This window comes from Anser anser (assembly GCF_964211835.1).
Source record: "Anser anser genome assembly, chromosome: 1".
Classification (NCBI taxonomy): domain Eukaryota; kingdom Metazoa; phylum Chordata; class Aves; order Anseriformes; family Anatidae; genus Anser; species Anser anser.
In genome coordinates this window covers 111,677,251-111,699,441 of record NC_139720.1, presented here as the reverse complement: position 1 = coordinate 111,699,441, position 22,191 = coordinate 111,677,251, and the positions used below count along the sequence as shown (strand labels likewise).

The 22,191-nt window shown below is 40.0% G+C and overlaps 1 protein-coding gene and 1 long non-coding RNA gene across 5 annotated transcripts in view; one reads left to right on the top strand and one right to left on the bottom strand.

Moving 5' to 3' along the window:
• Window positions 1-4,275, top strand: part of GRIK1 (glutamate ionotropic receptor kainate type subunit 1) — a 161,438-nt gene extending 157,163 nt beyond the window's left edge. For 2 of the 4 annotated variants that reach the window (XM_083794777.1, XM_083794775.1), the window contains one exon: window positions 3,788-4,275. In XM_083794777.1, the coding sequence (XP_083650903.1) occupies window positions 3,788-3,943 (156 nt within the window). In that variant the 3' untranslated portion in view covers window positions 3,944-4,275. The remainder of the gene's footprint in view (window positions 1-3,787) is intronic. The other 2 variants (XM_083794778.1, XM_083794776.1) reach the window with 1 other exon arrangement.
• A 1,345-nt stretch (window positions 4,276-5,620) lies between these two features.
• On the bottom strand, window positions 5,621-9,075 carry LOC310879910. Its single transcript, XR_014571225.1, has 3 exons — window positions 8,779-9,075; window positions 7,875-8,133; window positions 5,621-7,107 (listed from the first exon to the last, which is right to left on the bottom strand). It is a non-coding gene; the product is annotated as an uncharacterized lncRNA (long non-coding RNA).
• Window positions 9,076-22,191: the final 13,116 nt, after the last annotated feature.

Below are 22,191 nucleotides of genomic sequence, written 5' to 3'. Positions count from 1 at the left end.
TCTGTTTTTAAAGGATTTTCTTTAACCCTCACAAGCCATGTGCTGCAGCAGTTTGGCACTGCTAGAATAAGAAAGTCAAGCTGACAAAAAGCATAATGTTAAACATATTACTCTGTTTTTAAATGTATTGCTGTGTTCCTACTTCACCCTCATTCTCAGAGAGCTCTCTAAAGTGGACTTAACAGCATGTATTAAAAAAAAAAAAAAAAAAGCAGCTCTTTAAAGAAGCCCTTTTGGTCTGGCTATCTGAATATGAGATTAAAAGAACAATATATTACCCTTTCAAATGAAATTTGAATGTCACCATCCCCTTTTTAAAGGCTACTGCAATTGTACAGCAGACACAGTGTTATTCAGAGGGCCATCTTGGGAGTCCCTACAGATAGTGTATCTTGTCCACAATTCACTCAAGTTCAAGTTCAAGTTCAAGTTCAAGTCACTCCTAAGGCACTTTGGCTGAGTTTGTACTCACTCTGTATCACAGTTCTCTGCTGCTTGAAGAGTTCAGGGGAATCCCAGTTTTCAAACATCTGTTCAGTTTCCTGATTGTATGAACAAGCTTGGAGATAAACAGGATTTTGAGCTATGTTTCCAGGGCTCAAAAGAAAGCTCATGTTATAACTGCCCTTCTGAACGATTAACCAAACCCCTGAAAGTTCAAAGTATTGTCTCAGATTGCTCTTTTAAATGGCCCTGTGTATCCCAGGCTTTTAATTCTCTTTGCCACCTCCAGCAGGTTTACTCAAAGGTGGCAGGATTTCAGGTAGAAGAATACGCATAAAGTTGATCAGACTTGCAATTATGACCATAACCTTTGGAATATCTTTGACAGATCAGTACAAGATCTTAAATCTATCTTTAATTCATTGCTTCAGCTTGACAAAACTCATATCAATGGTGTTTTAAGTCCCTCAAAACTAAGTGTAATATAACAGTAAAAGTAAATCTGCTTTTGTGCTTTTATGAAGCCAGGAAGAGGATCTACAAGATGTAAGACTCAGGGAGCTGTCACTGTAAACTGTCCTCCTTCCCCTCTCCCAGACTGCTGTTTCTGTAGGATGGCTGAGCCCATTCCTACATGTGTTGAGCATGTGTTTTGACTACTCTTGGACTACTTTTGGACAGTGGGATCGGCCCACTGGGGACTTGTACTGTCAGGACGGGAGAGGAGAGAGTCTCAACAGACAGAGCCTTTCAGATTTTTAAATGACCTAGTTCCATACTTTGTTGGGTGAATAAACATGATCAGTTTGCAGGAAACACAAGAGTAGTAATGTTTTTACATTCAGTTTTAAGTGCAGCTGGTACCAATGAACCTTTAGGCAAAAGTTCAATTCTTAGAGACACAATCTAAACATCAGACCTAGTCCTAAAAATGAACTTGAACTATTGAACTATTTCTAGTAATATTTCTATTAAAAAGCTTGTATCTCGAAAATAATTTTTAGAATTTCAAAGCAGAGTTGAAAGTGGAACCAGTTGAGCACTTCACAGTTCATATCCTCAGAAGTTAAAAACTTCATATATAGAATGTCAGTTATATGTTTCAAATATCTATGTGCAAATGTAAAATGATCTTCATGGGACTATTTTGGTGATATGAAATTAAAAGACATTATGATCATTACATAGTCTGAATAATACAAATCCATTTGGAAAATTCAAATATAGGCATATTAACAAGGCAGTAAAGTGTACTCTTTCTTCTACAGAAACAATCCCTGCATGCACAATGCAGCAGCACATACACAGCATACAACTTGGTACGAACAACAGGAAAAGAAAAATAAGCCTGATCAATCCTACAAATTATTAATATGGTCCCTTCCTCATTTGCCATGGAGTTCTGGAATCACTTCGTAATTTAGATGTTGAAAGCTCAGTTAAAACTAAAACAGTAGAGATAAATTATACATGCTAAATCATCTAGTTAGAGCATATACTTTTTTTTAGTTTGGAAATAAGTGGTGCTATGCTCTAAAGAAAGCCTGAAGCAATACACAAATAATTCTGTATTAGGATGATACCTGCTTCATTCACCTGCTGCTTCCAGAGGGCATGAGGCTGCAGCAGACACTTGACTCTAACTCCAGTAACACTGGAATTCGTATATTACATTGCCAAAGGAGCTATTTAAATTATAATTGCACCAGTAAAGTCCTGTCTATTACCAGATATTAATATGAAATATATATATATAAATAAAGTAGCACAGTGTCCCAGACCATGCCTTTTACACTTTGGGTCTGGCATGAATCTATAGTAGTTTGATTCTTGTATACTTAAGAACGTCAGATGAGCAAAAATTAAGCATCTCAAAGAAAAAGCATATGTCTGTATGCAGCTCATCCCACAAATGGACATGATGATGCCTGCATGATCATATACATTTAAACCACAGACACACTGATGCACAGATGTGTTGGTCTCATGTGCAGAATCAAGGATACACACTCCGCCCAGAGGGTTTCTACTTGACAGGAAGAAGCACAGTGTGTGGAGTTCACTACTCAGGAATCCCTTTGCTACCTTACACAAATGACCTAACCTTTATCCAGGTTACCCTCATACTCTCTTTTGCATTTGCAAATATTCCACTGGAATTCAGCTGGATGGTAGAAAGCCTGGATCTTCTCCTCTTCAATAACATATCAATTTTTTACCCTTTTCTCTCTCTTCTCCATTTTTTTTTTTTTTTAATCAGCCTGCATAGCTGAGATCACCATTGAGTTATTAGTGGTTAAGGACTGAACACTACTCTCCTTGCATTGGTATCATCGTAGAAGGGAATTTGTATTCGATGCAAAGAACCGTGTCTGTGTGCTGTTGCTCTCATTTGTTGACAAGGACTGTTGAACTGTTTTTTTAGCCAGCTGTGTTAAAACTGAGCAATTCTACTGTTCTAGAAAGGGTCCTGTAGGAGGATTTATTTAGTGTGGTGGAGGTAAGGTGGCTATAGCTTTGTTTCACACTGCTACCATCACTTCATTTTATGTATAAATAATCTATTTATACATATTTGCATGGAACAATCTTTTGCCTTACTAGATACTTCCACTTAAAAGATTCTTTGTGCTTTTTGTGTTACAAGTAATTATCCCAGCAATAGATTTTAACTGATTTTTCCATTTATCCAAAATGTTTTTGTTAATGTTGTAATAGTGGAAAGAAAAAAAGATTTCTCTTTGCTTTCTAAACTATTCAGCTACCTCATTCTTGTGGTAATTTCTCTTCTTTCTCTGATACACAATATTTGAAAAAGATTCTTTCCAAAGAGGAAAAAGTATTGTGGAATGTGCTGTATTTTGGAATTGCTTATTAATTTCATGAAGAGAAAATAATTAAACCACAAGGAAATATTTGTTTTTCTTCTTTAGTATTCATAATCTAGGGGTGGCTAAGGATTTTAAAAAGAAACTCTTTTTGCTTTTAAGGTCAGGAGGAAATTTACCTGCTGAAAAAAAGGATAAGTTTTATGATGTGAAGCCACCGAAATATCACAAAGGCATCTGTGTAGAATTTCAGCAGCATTCGTAATCAGCTTTAGCTAAACCAAAGTTAAATTAATTTCAGTGGAAGTCAAGTTAGGCAAGAAAACTGACTTATAGACTTCACCTACTATACATTAGAGACTTAAAAAAGGCTGGCAGAATTCACTGGAGAAGCTTTCTGATCCTGCCTGTAAGAGATGAGGTCCTTGTTTCTAAGAGCCACAATTTGGTTAGAGGGTATGGTCAAACTCTGTCTTCAATGAAAAGTGTCTAATGCAATTTTCATGTTCCACCAGTGTCTTTCTTTCAATGCTATAATGGAGGAGCTTGGCATTTCACTCAAGCATCAGAAGAAGTTAAAGAAAAGGTCAAGAACTAAGGGGAAGTCTTCATTCACAAGTATCCTTACTTGTCACCAGAGGAGGACACTGAGGAAAGAAACCATAGCGTGAGCAGGAGAGACCCTTCGGAGGAAAAATCAGGAACAAAAACAGAACAAAAACTTTGTTGCCTACAAGTTGATTGTGGTGGGATTTCTGAAATATAGACATTTACCTTGTTCTTCAGAAATTCTCTGTGGTTTCTTTTTTTTAATCTAGAGGTACAACAGTTTAAATGCTCACATAGACTGATGTACTACTAATCACCTGGGAAGTGTCTCACTATTTCTTCTGAGATGGATTTGTATGCTCACCTGTTTTGCATCTCTCTTCCCCTCCCCATGCATCGCTGTATGTGCTTTCTAAATAAATAAACAAACAAGAGACAGGGATCTTTTTTCCAATAATCTGGGAGTGGAATCTTTTTATTTCTTTTGAAGAAAAGATTGCAGTTCTACTAAGCACACTTGTTTAGAAACTGGGGTCTAGACAACCAAAATAAAAATTCATACAATTAACTCATAAACAATGAGTACAAAAATGTATTTAATACTAAGGTATATACAGTGAGTTATTTTTACTTTTACCTGATGTTGTAAAGAACACTCTTCAGGTTCTCATCTGTGACAAACTTGTTTTTCCCTTATCTTCTTCCTTTTTCATTTATTTTAAAATGAGATTATTTGGTAATGCTGTGTCTCCGGGTGCTAGATGTTCAAAAGGCAAAAATAAAGTCACAAAGGTAATTATCAGTGAACAGGTGAAGGCAACCCTGAGATTGTCATGGTGCTGTATTTTCCAGCTCCAATACCAATAAATTGATTCTTGACTTCAAAATAAAAATCACTTTAGAAATTAGAGCCCACAATATCCAATTTCTAACAAACCTTGACCAGAAAGATAACACATCTGACAGAGATACAGTGAATGCTCAGGACTTGAAGCCATTTTTGCAGCTTGGGGCACCAGCAAAACGTTTTAGCTGCGAAGAAGAAATTAAGTCTTTTTTTCTTTTTTTTTTAATGAAAAAAATCTGTCTTAGGAGCACTGATGCATTAGCAGCAGGTTCCCCCATCCTTCCTCCATATAGCAGTGCTATATTAGAGTAAGGTGAAGTACGTTTATATTTATTATGTTTTCCTTGCAATTAATTCTGTTGCTCCTGGGGCTTTTTTTAGTGCCAGCTGCTTAGCTCTGAGGCTGCCTGCAGAAGAAAACCTGAGAAATTCAGGTGCTCCCATACATGCCCTGCAAGGGATGAGGGTGGGTGTAGGGGATGGGTCCCCTTGTGCCTTGTGGATGGGCAGCAGAACCTTGCCATCCAAATGCTGGGTTGAGTAAGGGTATGGTCTGCCCAGGGTGGTCCCAACACTACAACCATCCCTAGTCATAATGCAAGGCTGGAAAAGGGGAACCAGAGGACCGGAGCCACTGACTGCTTTTCTGCACAGCATGTGGGACTGGGTGAGCCCCAGTCATGTCAACAGTGTTTGCTTCTAATTGTGGTGATGTTCATTACGCAGGTGCTTCAGCAAAGTGTTAAGTTTTATTGTCCTTCTTGTATTCCCCCAGGGAACATACTGCTTACCACTGATTACTTTTGCCTTGTATCCATGGCCATTTACTCTGCAAAAGCAGAAAGTAACATGGAAACTGTTGAGTGCAGAAATCCCTCTTCCACTTTTGCCTCACACCATTGCCCTGTGCAGCCCCTGGTGATCTTGCATGGCAAGGTCAATCTGAAAGAAAATGGTATTTCTTACTAAAGCCCTACTTCAGAAGTGATACATTTTGATATTATTACTATAGGCTAGAAGACACCTCTGTTCACTTAGCCTTTTCACAGGGGTCAGTTTTTCTAAAACTCACACTATTACCATTGCTTTGCCCAATGCTCTCTTAGTCCATATCCTTCTCAAAACAGAATGCACAAAACTAGATGTGCTCTTCCACCTAAAGTCTTACCCGTGTGAAGCTGGGCAGAAAAACTCTTTCATGTTCCTTGAAGGCAGCACCATTGCTCACACCTTGTGATGAGGTTTGCCTTGCTTGAACTGGGTAAAGCGAGTGAGCCCTCTGCAATACAGGCAGTGATGATTTCAGCACAAGTATAGGGCCATGCCCATTTGCAATTGCACTTTTTAAAAAAAAAAAAAAAAAAAAAAAAGTTTCCCCACTGTTTCAGTTTGTCAAGATCAATTTGTCCCCAGCCATGCTTTTTGCCTTAACCAGCTTGGTGGTACCTGCAGATTTAGCAAATACACTGACTAAAGACCAACCTTAAAGAAGACCCAGATATGCTGGACAGACGCCTGAAGATCCCCCTCCTATTTTGACAGGGAGGCTCTGACAGTTAATAGGACAGTTTTGCACTCCTGGCTACCAGACAGAATATGTCATCTGGCCTATTGCCCTACTTGTTTATGAAAATGTCACACAGGACAGAATCAAAGGCTTATTAAAACTGAGATGGAGAAGCCCTTCCCTCACCCACAGGGCCCCTTAGACTGCTAAAGGAAATTCGTCAGATTAACAAGATTTAGGATTGACACATTCATATTAACTCTTGCTCATTTCCAACCAATTATTTATGAAGTATAAGCCAGTGTTTGCCAGGCACCTGGAGTTAAGCTGCCTGGCCCCAAACTCCTTAGATTATTCTTCTCCTTCTGCTGAAGACAGGAATTATTATTGTTGTTTTCCAGCATTTCCCCTGGACTGTATCTGTCCTCCCTGAGTTTGTCTCAGAGGGTTCAGAGCAGTCAGCCCCTGAGAAAGCAAGGAGAATAGTCTCTTTTTCAGTGACAACAGTAGAAAACTCTCAAATCAATTCTTGCTTTTGGGAACCTTGGTCTGTTGCCTACTGCAGTAACATGTTGGGTTGATAAGCAATAGTTAAGAAAAACAGCCCCTGGCCCTGAGAGCTCACAGAGGATCTTATGATAAGGTGTCTTCATCCTTCTGAAGGTAGTTTCTTTTATTTATGTCATCTTCAGGTTACAAGCAGGCTCTTCAGACCACCAGTAATGTCCTAATAACATGATTGAAAAGCAAGTTATTATTTTTCAGTCTGAGTAACTCTATCACTCTGCCATCCACAGCCTTTAGCTAAGATATTTTTAAATGAATAGGTTCAAAGTGATAACAGATTTATGATCAGGCCTTTTTTTTTTTTTTTTTTTAAGGAACACTCTTCTGTGCCTTAGATCTTGAGGTTAAAGAATTCCAACTTCCATCTGAAAAAAAAAAAAAAAAAACACTCATGTTTTCTTGAAACCAAGAGACAGTATTTTGGTTAGTTGCTTTTAAATTTCATCTTTTCCACTTGTGGCCCACCCCTTAAAAAAGATGGTGGGGAAAAAAAAAAAGAGAGATTGTCTTTGCTGTCTGTGAAGAAATATGTGGTAGTGGGGAAACAATAAATAGAGCATATTTAATCCTTTAATTTCCTTTTTTTCCTTTTTAGTAGCTTGAAAGAGTCAGTGTATCAGGAAGTTTCTGTGTTAATCTCGGATGGCAGCTTAACAAACTATAGTTACAGTAAAGGAGCTAACTAGCCTGCCATGATTTCATGAAGCAACACATCACTATGTGTGCCTGTGCCCTTCCCTTCCATCTCCTGGAATGCAGGTTTATGATGGGTTATAAAGTCTCCTCCAGTATAAGTTTTCCTCAAAGCCTGGGTGGATTTGAGGTGTGAACTACCTGATGAGATGTGGGCTCCCCCAAACCTCCAAGCACTTACAGACCACTCACCCAACCCCTTGCTCTGTTTCCTCTCTTGACCTTCTTATGGCACTACTGTCATGGCCTGTTACTCCATCACTAATTGGCTTTCTTTTGAGAAACTACAGAAAGGATTAACACGAGACAGTGAAGGAATTTGAGGGACACCTGCTCTCAGTGTTTGCTCCTGACTCAGGCCAGTGGTGATCTTGTCCTGGCTCCACCTCTGGACCTGAAGGACACATGCACAGGAGCTTGAGACCACCACATCTCTCACCTTGATTCAACAGAATATTTGATATTTCAGCAAGTTAAAATTGCAGCTGGGGAAGAGGCTTAGGGATCCGTTTAAATCCCAGTGGTATTTAAGGATTCAGCCAAGTGCTCTTCTCATTTGGAGCTGTGACCTTTTCCACCCTCCTCAAAAACATCTTCAGGTCACTGGTTAGGCTGCTCGAATGCCACTCACAGACAGGTCCCAGCTCCACATACAGGCACAAACAGTCCATTCACAGCCATACTGCTCTTCTCGTTTTCTGTATAAAACAAACAAACAAAAAATACCTTTTTAAAGAACCTGTGTCACTAGAAACATTTTCCTTGGCTTCAGATGCTGCTTGTAAATTCATGCCATGACTGAGAAAGTTATTTTGTCCTGAGGGAGAGGGGACGAGCACAGGGCAATCTTAAATATCGACATGGTAGCAAATATGATTACTGTGACCTTTTCACCATATCCCAACAAATACTTTTTCCTGCTTATTTTCCTGCATGGCAGCATGCAGTACAAGGGAAGCCTGATTAGAGATTATCCACTAGGAAAGCAAATATCCTCATCAGATCTCTGTCTTGGCAGCAGCAGGCATACATCCTCATTGTTTATAAAAGAGAAATACAATATAGACTGATGCTGTTGAATAGCTTTAATGTGTTTCACTCCAGAAATGGCCTTGTTTTAATGTCAAGTGATCTTTCCCATATCACTACCCACCACCAGTCTGTGGTCTTAGTAAGGGTAATTTAACATCCATCAACTTTCTTGAGAAAGTGGGAAGGCATGCTCAGTGGAAAAGAAATAATATTGGAAATATGTAAGCAACTGTTTAAGTTGTGTGCACAGGACCCAGCCCAATATTATGATTGATAAGCTACTGCAAAACAAATGAGGATCAGCTTATTACCTTTTGAATCCTTTATCAGAGGACTGCATCTTGTGGGTCTGCTGTGAACATGTAATCCCATGGGGCATTTATTGACTGCTGAGCTTGTCCCCTAATTACTCTCTGCCAGGTTTGCAGGAGTCACGATTTCTCAGGGATCAGAGCTGCTGCTATTTAAAGATAAATCACTTACAGCTGTCAAACAACTGCAATTTTATTTCAACTCAATCGATTGATAGAGATGCATATTTTTTTCCTGCTGATGCATTCTGATTCCCATTTGCCTCTTGTAACCTCCCCCAATTCAAGCTTTGTTATCATTAGCACAATCGTTATCTAGCTATCAGTGTGAAAACACGAAGCTCACCCTTGCATTTCTAGATTTTGACAGCAGTTGCACAGCCTGGGAGATGAGACCCATGCCTGGGCCAACCATTCACGATGTGCCCAGCCCCTTGGAGCTGGTAACATGGGGCAACCTTACACATGTAGCAGCTTTCAGCTCAGACAAGCTGAGGTCTGGGGGAAAGCTGGGTTTCCAGCCTGACTCTGAATAATGAAAACCGCAGATATAAAGACCTCAAATTCCACAAATTGCCCATTGAGCCCTGGGCACTGCATCTGCTCTTGCAGGTAGCTGTGAATACAGCAAATAAGGATGCTCACCCACAGTGTGTAACGCCGAGCACATATCAGTCCTACAAGTGCCAAGAGAAGGAGCAGGCACCTCACTCCTCCATCCTCCCTATAAGCTTTCAAACACAGAAAGCCACCTTAAAAAATGTCTAGCCCTTATGCACCTTTTATAGTTGTCACCCTGTGGCAAGCTGGGCTGAGTGCCCTTATTCCTCCCCTTCCCTCACAGTGGAGGAGAAATGGCTCCTCGGTAAGAGAGGGACAGTCATGTGCCATTGGGAACATGTGGGCAATCCCTCTCTGGGAGGATGGATAAAGCTCAGCACTCTGCTTGTGCTCCCGGATCATTTAAAGGCTACTTGCAACTGCACCTTCAGAGCAGCAGAGGTGAAGAAATACATTGAAAGGAGACTACTAGAGGAGAAAAATATCTTGAACTAGCCAGTAGAGCCGTACATTTCATATCACAGCAGAGAGCACTGACACCAGCCCAGCAGGAGCACGCAGGTGCTAGACACTGAACGCTGTGTGTTATCCTAATGAATCACAATTACAGAAACACCTGAACCAGATAACGCTGTGCTCGTCCTCTCTGAAACGCATACAAGTGTGCAGCAGCCCAAAACACTTCTCCACTCCCCAGTGGTTTCAGATAAGGTACTGCTTGGAAGCAGTTAGTTTTTTGCTTCACAAAGACCCACATTGCTTTATGCGTTACTCATCTTTAGCCAAGATTTTCAAAAGCAAAGGGGGGCTTGGGTATATTTTCCAGAAGCCAGACTCTCAGGAAGCCTGGAGCTCTCCCCAGATTAACATAGCTCAGGGCAGAGGCCCTCCAAGGGGACAGCACCCACAAATTTTAGCCAATTTGGGGCAACCCAATCAGCAAACTGCATTTATACAAACTACAGCTGGAAAAAATCCTGCTACAGGAACCATAGAGTCATTAAGGTGGGAAAAGACCTCCAAGATCAAATGAGAATTTTTCTATCAATAGCCCAAAAATATTTACAGAAGGGGGGACTCCTCATCTTGAAAACTATAAGGGGAATTACCAGGAATGGATAAAGTGCTAAAAGCTGGGATGTTACTGAGCTTTGCAGAATAAGATGGCACACATTTACAAGGCTAGCTGGTCTGCCGTCTACTTGCAAGTGAGCTCCAGCCTGGTGAGTTGTTATCCAGACTGATGAACAATTCACATAACCCAGTTACTCATAAGTTGACTCATTATACCTCCTTTGTGTTCTGCCCACAACTGACATCATACTCCTTTACTTACAAAGTATATACTAACGGAGACACTGTAAGAGGCCTGGATTTATTTATTATTTTTTTCCAACGTTGAGTTTTCTACAAAGCAACAGCATGCAAAGCTGCCACATCCTTTTTTGTGGTTTTGGTGCTTGGTTTTCTGCTGAAAATCTTCTACCCCCAGAAAAGCACCATATTGTTTCTGAAAATTGTGAGAAAAAACAACGCTGCTGCAAAAGTGTTCAGGTGTTTTCAAGTGATTAATTAAGATATCCTAAAAGCAAACATGGATTTTTATATTTGAGCTGCCTACCATCTCTTCCTGGAAACTACAAGGCTAAAGAAATATTCTGATCTAAAAAACCAGCGAGGCAGGACCAGATGAGAGCACTGTGGATGATATTTTAACCTTCTGAAGGGGTGCAGCAAACTAGCACAAGTGGAGGGAGAAAAAACATGTTGCAGGGAGATGGGTTTCTGTTTGGTGCAGGATGACAATGGAAGTGACAAAGACTTTGAAAGCTTTGTTCTGGCAAGCTGGTAGCGAGCTCCTTCATTCCCAAGCAGCAAGAATGGAAAATTTTTAATGAATTATCCACAGATGGGGTTGAAACTTCCTCCCGTGGGCTTTTACTCATGCACAAAGCACCAGACTGCTGAAAATACCGACTAGAGAAACTACTCTGAGTGTTGTCCAGAGGGCTTTAGTCACACTGTATGGAACGTTAAGTCTTCCTGTTTGCGCAGGGGAAAAGATGTGTTAGTTTCAGCGGGTCTGAGCATGGAAGGTAATCTAGTGAGTCTCCCTTCATTGCATCAAGTATGAGCCACATTTTTTAAAGGATTTGGATGCCCAAAGATGCAGTTTGATCCTAGCAGAATATTCAAAAGCAGTTGCTTAAATCAAGATATTTATTTATTTATTTATTTTAACCCCAAAAGGACACCTCTTTGTATGATTTAGCTTAACTCTAATTACTTACCTATCATGTCTCTGGAAAGGGAGAAATGTGAGAGATCACATTTAAAGCTACCTGTTAAATGTATCCGTAATACATTTCCTATGTTTTTTTTCCTAATCTGCATTTCCTCTTTTCATTTTTAATCATCTTTATTCTGAGAAGAAAGGGAATTTGATATAAACACTAGTATCCCCAAAAGCTTTCATTTCAGGTTTTGACAAAATACTGGTATTCCCTTTCCATTTGGTACTTATCAGATTTTCAGGTTTTATGCAGATGTGCTTAGAGCAGAAGAACACTGGACTCTCCACTGACACTTAGAAAGAGATGCAGCACTGTTGAAAAAAAAAATGTATAGTATGTTTTGTAAAGCTCCTGCTTGCCATCTCAAAGCATAAACTAAATATCATGTCCATATTGAATTAAACTAGCCGACTAATTTAATGGTGCCTATTAAAGTGCATATCATATTTCAATGATTATTTTTTAAATTATAGAGTTTGCAAGTGCCACTAGGGGAGACCACTGTAACCTTTAATGTCCGGTGGTAGATTTCCAGGAGGCAGCTCAGAAAATTGTGGGGAAGCCTTTGATCTTTGCAGCCATTTGCACGTCCTTGCTTTAAAGCTGTTGTCCCATACCTAACGAAACAAACCTAATGACAAAAAGAATGAATTCTGCTCCTTGTAGCCAACACTGAATCACATTCTCTTCAAAGAAAACAGTGTCTCTTGAGAGGACACAGCTTTAAATGCCCAGAGGAAGAAAAATGGGGTGCCTAACAAGGAAACAGCAAGAAATACTGCTACCAAAGTTACCTTAGGTTTCATTCACCCTTCTGCAGGTCAGCACGTTTACAGTTTCTTAATTGCTAGCACAGTAGTTTTTCATGGACTACCAACTCTAAATGAAAATGGAGGCTTTACATCTGAAAGAATGATGTCTTTAGCAGTTAATCTCTCTAATCACAAGGTTTGCTAACTGCTAATCTAGCATTTTGTTATCCAACAGGGATTTACCCTTTCATTCAATCAGATTGCATGTCAGATTAATGGCCTGCTCACGGAGGCTGGGTATCGGTCCCTCACAGGCAGGGGCAGAAGGATGGAGAGGACATCTGTATCCTGCAAATCCTCCCAGAGGATTTCCCACTCGGAGGAGTTGAGCAGGCTGCCAGTCATTTAAAAAGTCATTGTGCACACTGGTGAATCTGCATCTTCACAAGAACAACAAAAGTGATGTGGTTTTTGCTTTTTCTGAGAGGGAAGAGAAAGTACAAGGATCAAGTTTCCCATACATTTGACTGATGCTTCTCTTGTCAAAAAGATGTCACCCAGAAAAGATAGCTTTCTTTACAGACACGCTTGTTTTCTGCTTTCCCAACTCCCCTTTCAAAATAAATGGAGTGCTTATTTTTTAAAAACTTAAACCCAGGTTAATGATAGATTAAATAATCTTCCTGTGATGATTAAATCAGAGTCTGAGAGTCTCTGAAGCGTGAGAAAAGCTTTTCCAGCATGCTGTTACTGTCCCTTCTCTTCCCAAACTATTATCTCTCTTTCTTCCTATAAAAAACATCACCCCAGTCAGAGACTGAACCCTGCAAGGTAATCTTCGTTATCCTCTAGATGTCTAAGTTATCTACTCATTTCAGGGTATATCTGGAGCACAATAACTGCAATCCATTTAGAAGGCCCCCCAGATAGTGCAGTGATATAAAGTCAGATATAAAGCTTTATCTGACTGTTTAATTAAAGACAGCAAACTTGTCCAATTATTGATGTCTAAATTATCTTTTCCAGTTTCTGTTCTTAGCATGCAAAGTACCCACATCTCTACAAACCCACACAAAGCTTGCTGTACACCTAAGAGCCAGCACAGTGGTATTTTTAATGTTGAGACATGCTTGCCTATAAAGAAAAATGAGCTGGAAGACAATCCCTGACAACAGCCCTTAGTGACAGTTGCCATAATCAAAATTGTCTTAATGCAACACCTAATTAGCACGACCTATTTGACAGTTATCTAAAGGCTAAATTCAGTAAATGTAACTCATTCTGGTCTGTATCCCTTCTATTGGTTTTAATGACAGCTAATGCTAAGTAAGAGACATTCAACAGGAGAAAAACAATTATTTATATTGCTTTCAGCTTTATCTCTGCAGATACTTACCAGGGTATCACCAATATACCCAGCTTACACAGATGACTTTTTAAAAAATTTAAAAGCTGGAAAAATCTGGAAAAACAGTGGAAAACACACTGGTCTAGCACAGGAGGAAATACCATCCTGAAAACAAATATTCATAACAGCAGTTTAGGGTACTTCCTGCTGCAAAGTAGAGAGTAGTGAGGCTGAAGAGGCTTTTGCTCTTGGACTGTCCTTTGGGGGTAAGGACCCAAGAAGGCAAACTTAAGGCATTCAGCAGGGCCACTGGAGAAGGATGCACATGCCACTATAGAACTTACTAGCACCACAACTGGAGGCAATTTCAAATCTTTATACTACTGCTAGGGCTAACATATCTAAACTGTGCTGAATTATGCAGAGACACCAGCTTAGCTTGTTTGTTTCTACATGTGACTATTTTGCAGGATAGACATATACCTTTCCTACCCAGTACTGATTTCCAGCAAGGCTTAACCAACTTTAATTACTTGAAATACATCTTATAGGATTGAAATTCAATAGACTTCTGGGAGGTGGACTGTTAAGTCTGATAAGTAAAATATAAATTGTTTCTACACTATGCAGACTGCCTGGATGGCACATATTCAGCTGTTCTACAAAAATGCTTGAAGATAAAGTAGCTGATAATGGGTCCAAAATTTTTTATAATGACATGATGTGATTTTAAGAAAGACGGTAAACTTACACCAACACATTCATTTTGTAAGTTCATCAAGATGACACACATTACTGAACCACTTTTGTATGCCACAGTGGCACAGCAGGCAAAAAGCTTATGGATAAATTATTTTTAGTCAATGAAGAACAAACTCATTCATACACCTAATGGGTTATATGTCTGATGCAAGACTGGTTGCATCTCCTTTGCAATCCCAAGGAACCAGTTCTTTGGGAATGTATGATGCTGAACAAAATGTCAAAACGGATATTCAGCATTTTATTATCAATTCACCTTTTCCATAAATAATGTGAATGGTGAAAGATAATAAACTTATTTGCAGAGTTGCCCAACTCTGGAGTATCAACAAACTCTCTGGAGGGCACGGTCATAATTCAGAGGGATCTTGCTAGGTTGGAAAGTTCCTATGACACCGGTTGAATGCAATTCATTAAGGACAAATGTAAAGCACCACCCTAGCATATGAATAACCAGTTGCCTACAGAGAACAAATGTGTGTGCAGTGTTCCCTCAGCAGAGGATCAGGGGATTACAACTGACTGTGCTCATACTGCTGTGTGAGAAGGCAAACATACCGGGCTGGACACGTGGCAGTGCATGTGCAAGAGAGACACTGGCACCTCTCTAGTTAGGGTGCTTGGCTCCAGTAAGAGCCCAGCTGGAGTATTGTACCCGGCCGGGGGGACTGTGCTTCAAGATTAATGGGGGCAGAAATTAGAGGAGAGCAGAAAAAAACTGCCCCAAAAGAGTCACCTGGGTGGGCAGATGAAAGAACTAAAGTTATTTAGTCCAGCAATGACTGAGGGGAAATAAGATGATATTCAAATATATCCAAGGTTCCTCTAGAGAGGAAATACTGTCCTCTGCCTGCAGCACAGGGACAGGAAGGAAGACAGTCAGACTTCATCAAGGAAGAGGATATTACTGACACAGAGGCACTGGTACAGGTGGCCTGGAAAGGACAGAAGAGGCCTAAATTAAACAGGCCAGACCTCTCAGGATGGCCTTGGTCAAGGTGAACCTGCCTTGAGGAGGGCAAATGGCCTCTAAACACACCACTCACATGACACATTTCCCGAGCTGACAGCTCTGCCTGGCACACAGCTAGGACCAACTTTCCCCTGTCAGCCTGGGATGGCATGCAGCCCCCCAGGGCATTGCTGCACCCAGCTACCGCCTGAGCCCCTCTGCTTCTGCTTTTACTAATGTCTGTCACTCTGAAATGCCACTATGGTAGTGAAGTGATCCCCTCTCAAACACAGACACCTGAACAGCCCCCAGCTGGGCACCAGGCCTCCTCTCTCCCAGCACCCAGAGGAAGGGCCTGGCTCAGCCCCACCTCCGGTCCCTCACCTGACCTCTACAGAGGGGAAGGAGACCTCATCCAAGGGCTGAGCAAGCCAGGGAAAGGGAAAGGGCAAGTGATGTGGACAACCAGAGACACGCCAGAACTTATTTAGTTAGTTGTACACAGCTCATAGCACACTGCAAGTTCCTACAATCAACAAGAAGAGATGAACTGTATCTCAAGTGCTAGAAAGCATGGATAATGTACCTCAGCAACTCTTCGATCCTGACCACTTACATCACAGAGCCATGGTCTGAAGTAAAAGTGGCTCGTGCTGATAGCTAACTAATGACCATAAATTAGGCCATGTATAAATCATGGTAGAGGTTCACAGTGCAGATATGGGGCACAACTGTGACAGGAAAAATGGACTGAAAAGACATTATGACTCCAAACCCCAACAGAGCGCAAGGGAATTTTCCTTAAAATGGTGAGAAACAAGCTTGCCATGCATGGAGAATTGGAGACACATAGCACTGGGCAGGGCTGCCAAGCAAAGAAAGGCATGAAGCAAGTTGGCTTGAGAGAGCAGAATATCTGTCAGAGAAAGAACAAGCACCATGAGTGCATCAAGGCGAGTCCATGCTCCGCTGCCTTTGCACCAGAAAGCAATGGGCATTTCCAGTAAGTGAGCTCCAAGCCTATTCTTAATCTTTCTTTCTCCCTCAGAAAAAAATCCAGTCATGAGAAAAGAAATGGGACGTGGTCTGTGGGTAAAGATGGCTCAGCACCATACTTTTCATCCAGCCTTCATCCCGCATCCTTGAAGAGGAGGGGTGGCTGGATTTCCCTTTACATGTCTCTTCAGCCCTGGGCTGAATTGGGCTGGGATGGGGGGGCAACTGGCTATAAAGAAAACTGAGTGAAAATGAAGTGGCCTTGACAGAACCGATGTGGTAGGGAAGTGAAGGAGAAGGGAGCTGACACACTGGCAAGAAAAAGGGAAGAAGGAAAGGGGACAGGTGGCACAACAGCTAATCTCAGTGCAAAAGGGAAAAAAGGAAAGCTGGTCTTGTCAAGAGCTTAAGGGCTGTGTTTTGAAGTAACCGGAGAATCTGTCAACTCCTTTGTATGTCATTCTGCCTACAGTGAAATATGGGGGAAAATCCAGGCTTATGGTCATTACACAAATACTTTCTCTTTACAGGTTTGACCCAAATTATTCTCTAAACTCGTGACATGGATCTGTGAAGAGGCTGCTTTTATGTAGCAAGAAACTCCCAGATAGAGGATAGAAGGTACAGTTATGTTAATAAGATCAAACATGTCTTTTCAGTATAATCCACATTTCTGAAATGATTTACAGCAGAGCTATGCCCAGACTAAATCAGCCAAGGCAAGTGTATGAAGTGACTTCCATGAAAAATATTATCTACATTTAGCTGAGGTTAACAATTTTCCCAAAGTTTACATGAGAATCTGCATGCCATTTATACTTGATTAACTATTATTTGGCAGACTATTTGTGCAATGAATTGCTGACATTTTGAAAGCAGCTATTTGATGATTTAACATAGACTCAAAGTGTGACCTTTGATTTATACAAAATGCATATAAAGTAGGTAAAATGAGTTGCTGAACTTGCTGCACAAGTCTCGTCTTATAGCTCTTCATTCTTTCTTTTTCTGTTTTCCTCACCCCTGAAGTTCTCTGCAGAAAGATTATGGTGGGTTTTTCAGATACAGATTTGAGCATCATCCATTCTGCAATGCTGTTTCGAAATGTCAGTAAACAATGATGCCAATCCATAGCCAAAACATTAGCAAGACACGTCATTCTTAATATTAATAGATGATCAATGTTTATTCAATTTAGCCAGTGTTTTTTTAATAAATGAATGGACTTCTATATTTATTTAAGAAATCCATCATCTCTGTAGGTAGCTACATACCATGGTAGTTAAGGGCTAATATTATTTTTCATTTGAAACTAGGAAAAAAAATATTAAAAAATGGGCATTTCTGAGATTAAGGTTAACCACTGAGATGAAAGAGCAGATGGAGACAACCAATTCTGCAGTGCCTGCTAGACTTACTCCCAGCTATACCATCTGAAGAAATATTATAGCATGCAGCACTGGTTGAAAGGAGAGAAACTTTTGCTTTGTATGCACACAAGAAATTGTATGCATTTGTTCTTTTGCATGTTTGGCTTTATGACCATTGACCCACACCTGTTATCCATACTTCAATGGTTCCATGTACTTCCAGGTGATTCCAAGCATAAATAGAGTTTTCCTGTCTATGAAGTACTTCTACAGGGTAAGACTCTTTTTTTTCTTTTTTTCAAAATCCTTAAATTTCTGCCCTTGGTGAAACATATTTCCAAGGTTCCTCATGCAACTATTGTACATCTGCTTTTTTTTTCTTCTTTTTCTTTGTTGTTATCTTTTAAAAAAATATATAGGAGATTAATGTATCAATAGCAACACAGTAGTTACATGTTGCATGGGGATTTTCCCTTCAAATATGACCTTTCAAGTGTTATTGAAAAAAGAGTACTGTAATGGGATATTTATATGCAGGTTCTTTTCTGCTCTTTCTAGACATATTGCAATGCTATGTAGTGGAGACAGAAAATTGAACTAGAAAGAGTCTTGAGAGGTCATTTAGTTCCCCTGCACCAAAGCAGAGCTACAGACATCCTCATATTCCTGACAAATGTTGATCTTTAATTCCTCCAGACAAAGAGAAACCTAAATGCCTCAGGGCACTCCCCTTTCTCAGGAGAACTATGAACATTAAGGGTTTTCTAAGGGTTTTCTTTAGGATATAACAACAAGAAAATTTTATTGTTGTTGTTATTATAATTATTATGTTGATTAGATCAATAGCTGATGAAATCATGGGTAAAGGAAAAGAAATAGGGTGCCTGGGTCAGAAATTTAATCCCATAAGATAAGGAAGGTCCATGGGAACAAAGATAATATCAACCTCAAGCTGCTTATGAAAAGCAATATATGGAAGCAGTTATCACTGCTTTCCTCCCCCCCCCCCCCCAAAAAAAAAAGCATTTCAGCCTTATTTTTGATTGCAAAATATATTGCAGATAGAAGCACAGATGCATGCAGTAAATTTCTGAACAAGACAAGAAATCTTCATTATTACTCAAATCCTGCCCTTTCCATGTCTAGCTCCACATGTCAAAGTGACCTTTGGGCTCTTCACTATTGAGCAACTGAGGATACTAAACAAGTCTGCAACACCGTCATGTAGGAAAAAGAAAAGGAGGTTTCAAGTATTTTTTTTCCCAGTAATATAAACACATAAAGTGACTGCAAAAAACTATATGATTTCACAACTCAACTAATGACCCAAGAAAGACCCTAAACTATTCCTAAAATAGCAAATGGAGCACTGTGAGTTCCTGCAGTTATATAAAAGTCTCAGAGGTAATAGTTATTGCTAGACATGCAGTTTGCCATAACCTCTTAGAGGCTGAAAAACTGGTCTACAAATTTCATGAAAGAGGGGTTACTCCTGAGATTTTTCTGTCTGGCTTTGGCAAGATCAGAAAGGCTGTGATTGATAATAGCCTCTTAGAAATTTGGCACTTCAAACCCGAATAGTTCTCCAGCTTAGGCAGATGCATGAATTTACAATTTTTTATTAAAATAGGCATGCATAAAAAAAATCCTTCTCAAAGAGAATTAAAATGTAATTGTCACTCATATCAAATTTTCAAGCACTTGTCATTTACATCATTTAAACTGAACTGACTAGTCCCCAGTCTTAGTAGTGTAAGACTACCGAAGACTTCAGCTGAAGTCAGCTCACATTACTCTAAACACTGCTTCTGAGTAAAATACAGAACCAAAGTAAGCAGAGGACACTTCCCATCCAATTAAAATAGAAGCTGAAAGTGAAAGCAGAGATAAATCTATTATCACTAATTTACAGAGAGTAACCCGTTTCAGAGGTGTTAAGCAATTTGATCAAGGTCACATAAGAGATCTGTGGCAGAGCCAAGAACCAAAGTTAAGAACAGAAAAGTCTCACAGGACTGTCCAAACTCATTTGTCTTCTCATTTAAATCCTTAAATAAAGAGAAGAGCATAGCTAACATGCCCAAAGAAAATAGATATACGCTAAATAAAGTCTGTATCATATATAATTTGTATCATATAGACAGGCATGGTTGTGCTACATCCATCAGCGAAGTCCTCTAGTTTAGATTGATGCTTCTGTAAACAAATAGATGAGCAGCACAGGTCTGAAAAAACATCTACCATCACTCTTATTTACACTAAGCAGCACCCTCTTCTTCAAAAGTGATGGAGTACATGAATCCCTCCTAAAGAGTATCGTATCTGTTAGCAGACCTTACTTAAAATTATGAAGTGCCCATTCGACAAGACAGATTAGGCACGCAGAACCAGAGTGGGGATGCTCGCAGAGCGATGTGCCTGACAAGTGGATCCGCTCCCCCTGCCAGGATGGAAGATGAGAGATGGCAGCACACGTGTGCGTGGGTGTTTTAGTGCGTGCACATGGTGTGAAGATGTGTCCCCCTGGTGCTGCCATGGCACTGTGCAGGGCTATGTCCACAGCCCCCAGCCTGCCTGGTTGCTGGGGTCACTGCAGCAGCAAGGGACAGGGGGGCTGCTGTCATTTGGACAGACTAACCAGTCTGGGGGAGAAATTTCATGTAGGCTTTACCCTATATAATTGTCATTTCACCTTCCAATAAAAGAACAGCCCCCAGAAGAAAGGTTAATTAAATGCCGCCCCACATGTGAGTGATCTGTGCTGGAACGTGATGGTGATGAGTCAGACGTGAGACACACAGCCAGTGTGCACATATGTGGCTCTAAACATGCATGTGCTTCTCTTTGCTATCAGTGCCTTTAGCTCCCTACTTCTACTTTTATAGCAGCATTAGCTTAGCTCTTAAAACCAACTATTTTGATTATATATTTTTCCAGCTGCTAAAAAAAAAAAACAAAACTATTCAAAGAAATTTAATTTAAAAACTACTCTCTCGCTCTCTCTCTTTTCCAAATTTCTACCTTGTGCCAATAATGTTTCTGGGAACAGAGAGTTTTTAAAGAGGTATGGGTGAGAAAGAGGTAGGAAGGGATAAGAACTTTTCTAAACACCGGGGAGAATTTGTAGGCATCGTTCATTTTCGGTACTTTGAAAGGCCTGACAGAAGCGAAGGAAAGCTAAGGAAAGGCAGAAAACAGAAGAAAAAGAAATCCAAAAATGTAAAAGAAAAAAAAATCAATAGTTTCTTGTACTTTCTTGTAAGATAAAAGTATTTGATTCCTTGAGAGACCACTCTATTGCTGTGATTTCAGAAAACATTAGAGCTCAGCAGTCACTCCTTAGCCCCTCTGGGCTCTACAAGTGGTAACTCCTTCTTCCTCCTCTGTCCTTAGCTGCATTTCCTAGTACCAAAATCCTCCCTTACTCCTTGCTTTTTACCTTCTCTCTCAGACAGCCTAACCACCAAGACAACCAGTTAAACTCAGAGCAACTGTTCCCACTCTGTATTTCACTTTGAAACTTGCTGCTTTCATTTCAGCCAGTGTGTGCCAGAAAACATTTTTATTTTTCCCAACTGTACCAGTTTGTCTAATAAAAGATATCATGTCTGTTCCCAAGCCCCACCTGGCTAATGTTCTTAGCTCATGATATCCAATAAAACACTAACTCTCCTCCCAATATCAAAAAAAACCCACTAACTCTCCTCCCAAAATATTAATGGGGAGTCCTTTATGTTAAAATTGAGCAGCACTTGGGAGGACACTTCACCATTTGGGAGGATAAATCTCCTGTTTATGGGTACAAAGATGCTGGGAAAAGAGAGATTTCATCCTATAACTCAGTGACTGAAACTCTGCTTCAAAAATTAGAAGGTAATGTGTCTCTTAAAGACCAATCTGTCTACATTATTCATATGAGACTCCTTATCCTACCATCTGAATCCTTTTAATGGATCACTCTCCATTTTCCTGTGTGGAGTTCGGTCATCAAAAATGCATTTTGGTTTCAAATGAATATTTCTTTAACTTTGGCTAGTGTAGGAAAGGCAAAATTTCAAGAAGCAAAGTCATTTAGACACCTTCCAAATTATTTTTTGCTTTCTTTATAAGATGACTTTAAAAAGATATCTGAGTTGATTTTTGTAAAGGGACACAAAATATTTTGTTTCATACATATGAAATTCTTATTTTGGTAAGAAAAAAAAGAAAAAAAAAACTGGAATTGAGAGCACTCAACCTTTTTTTTTTTTTTTTTTTTCCTCCTTTGCTTTGGGATGTGGTGGGACAGAGGAATTTAGGACACAAAATGGCTCCTGCCATAGTGCTCCCATGAAATGCAGGTTGGTCTTCACCTTTTTTTCAGGTGGAAAACAGAAGA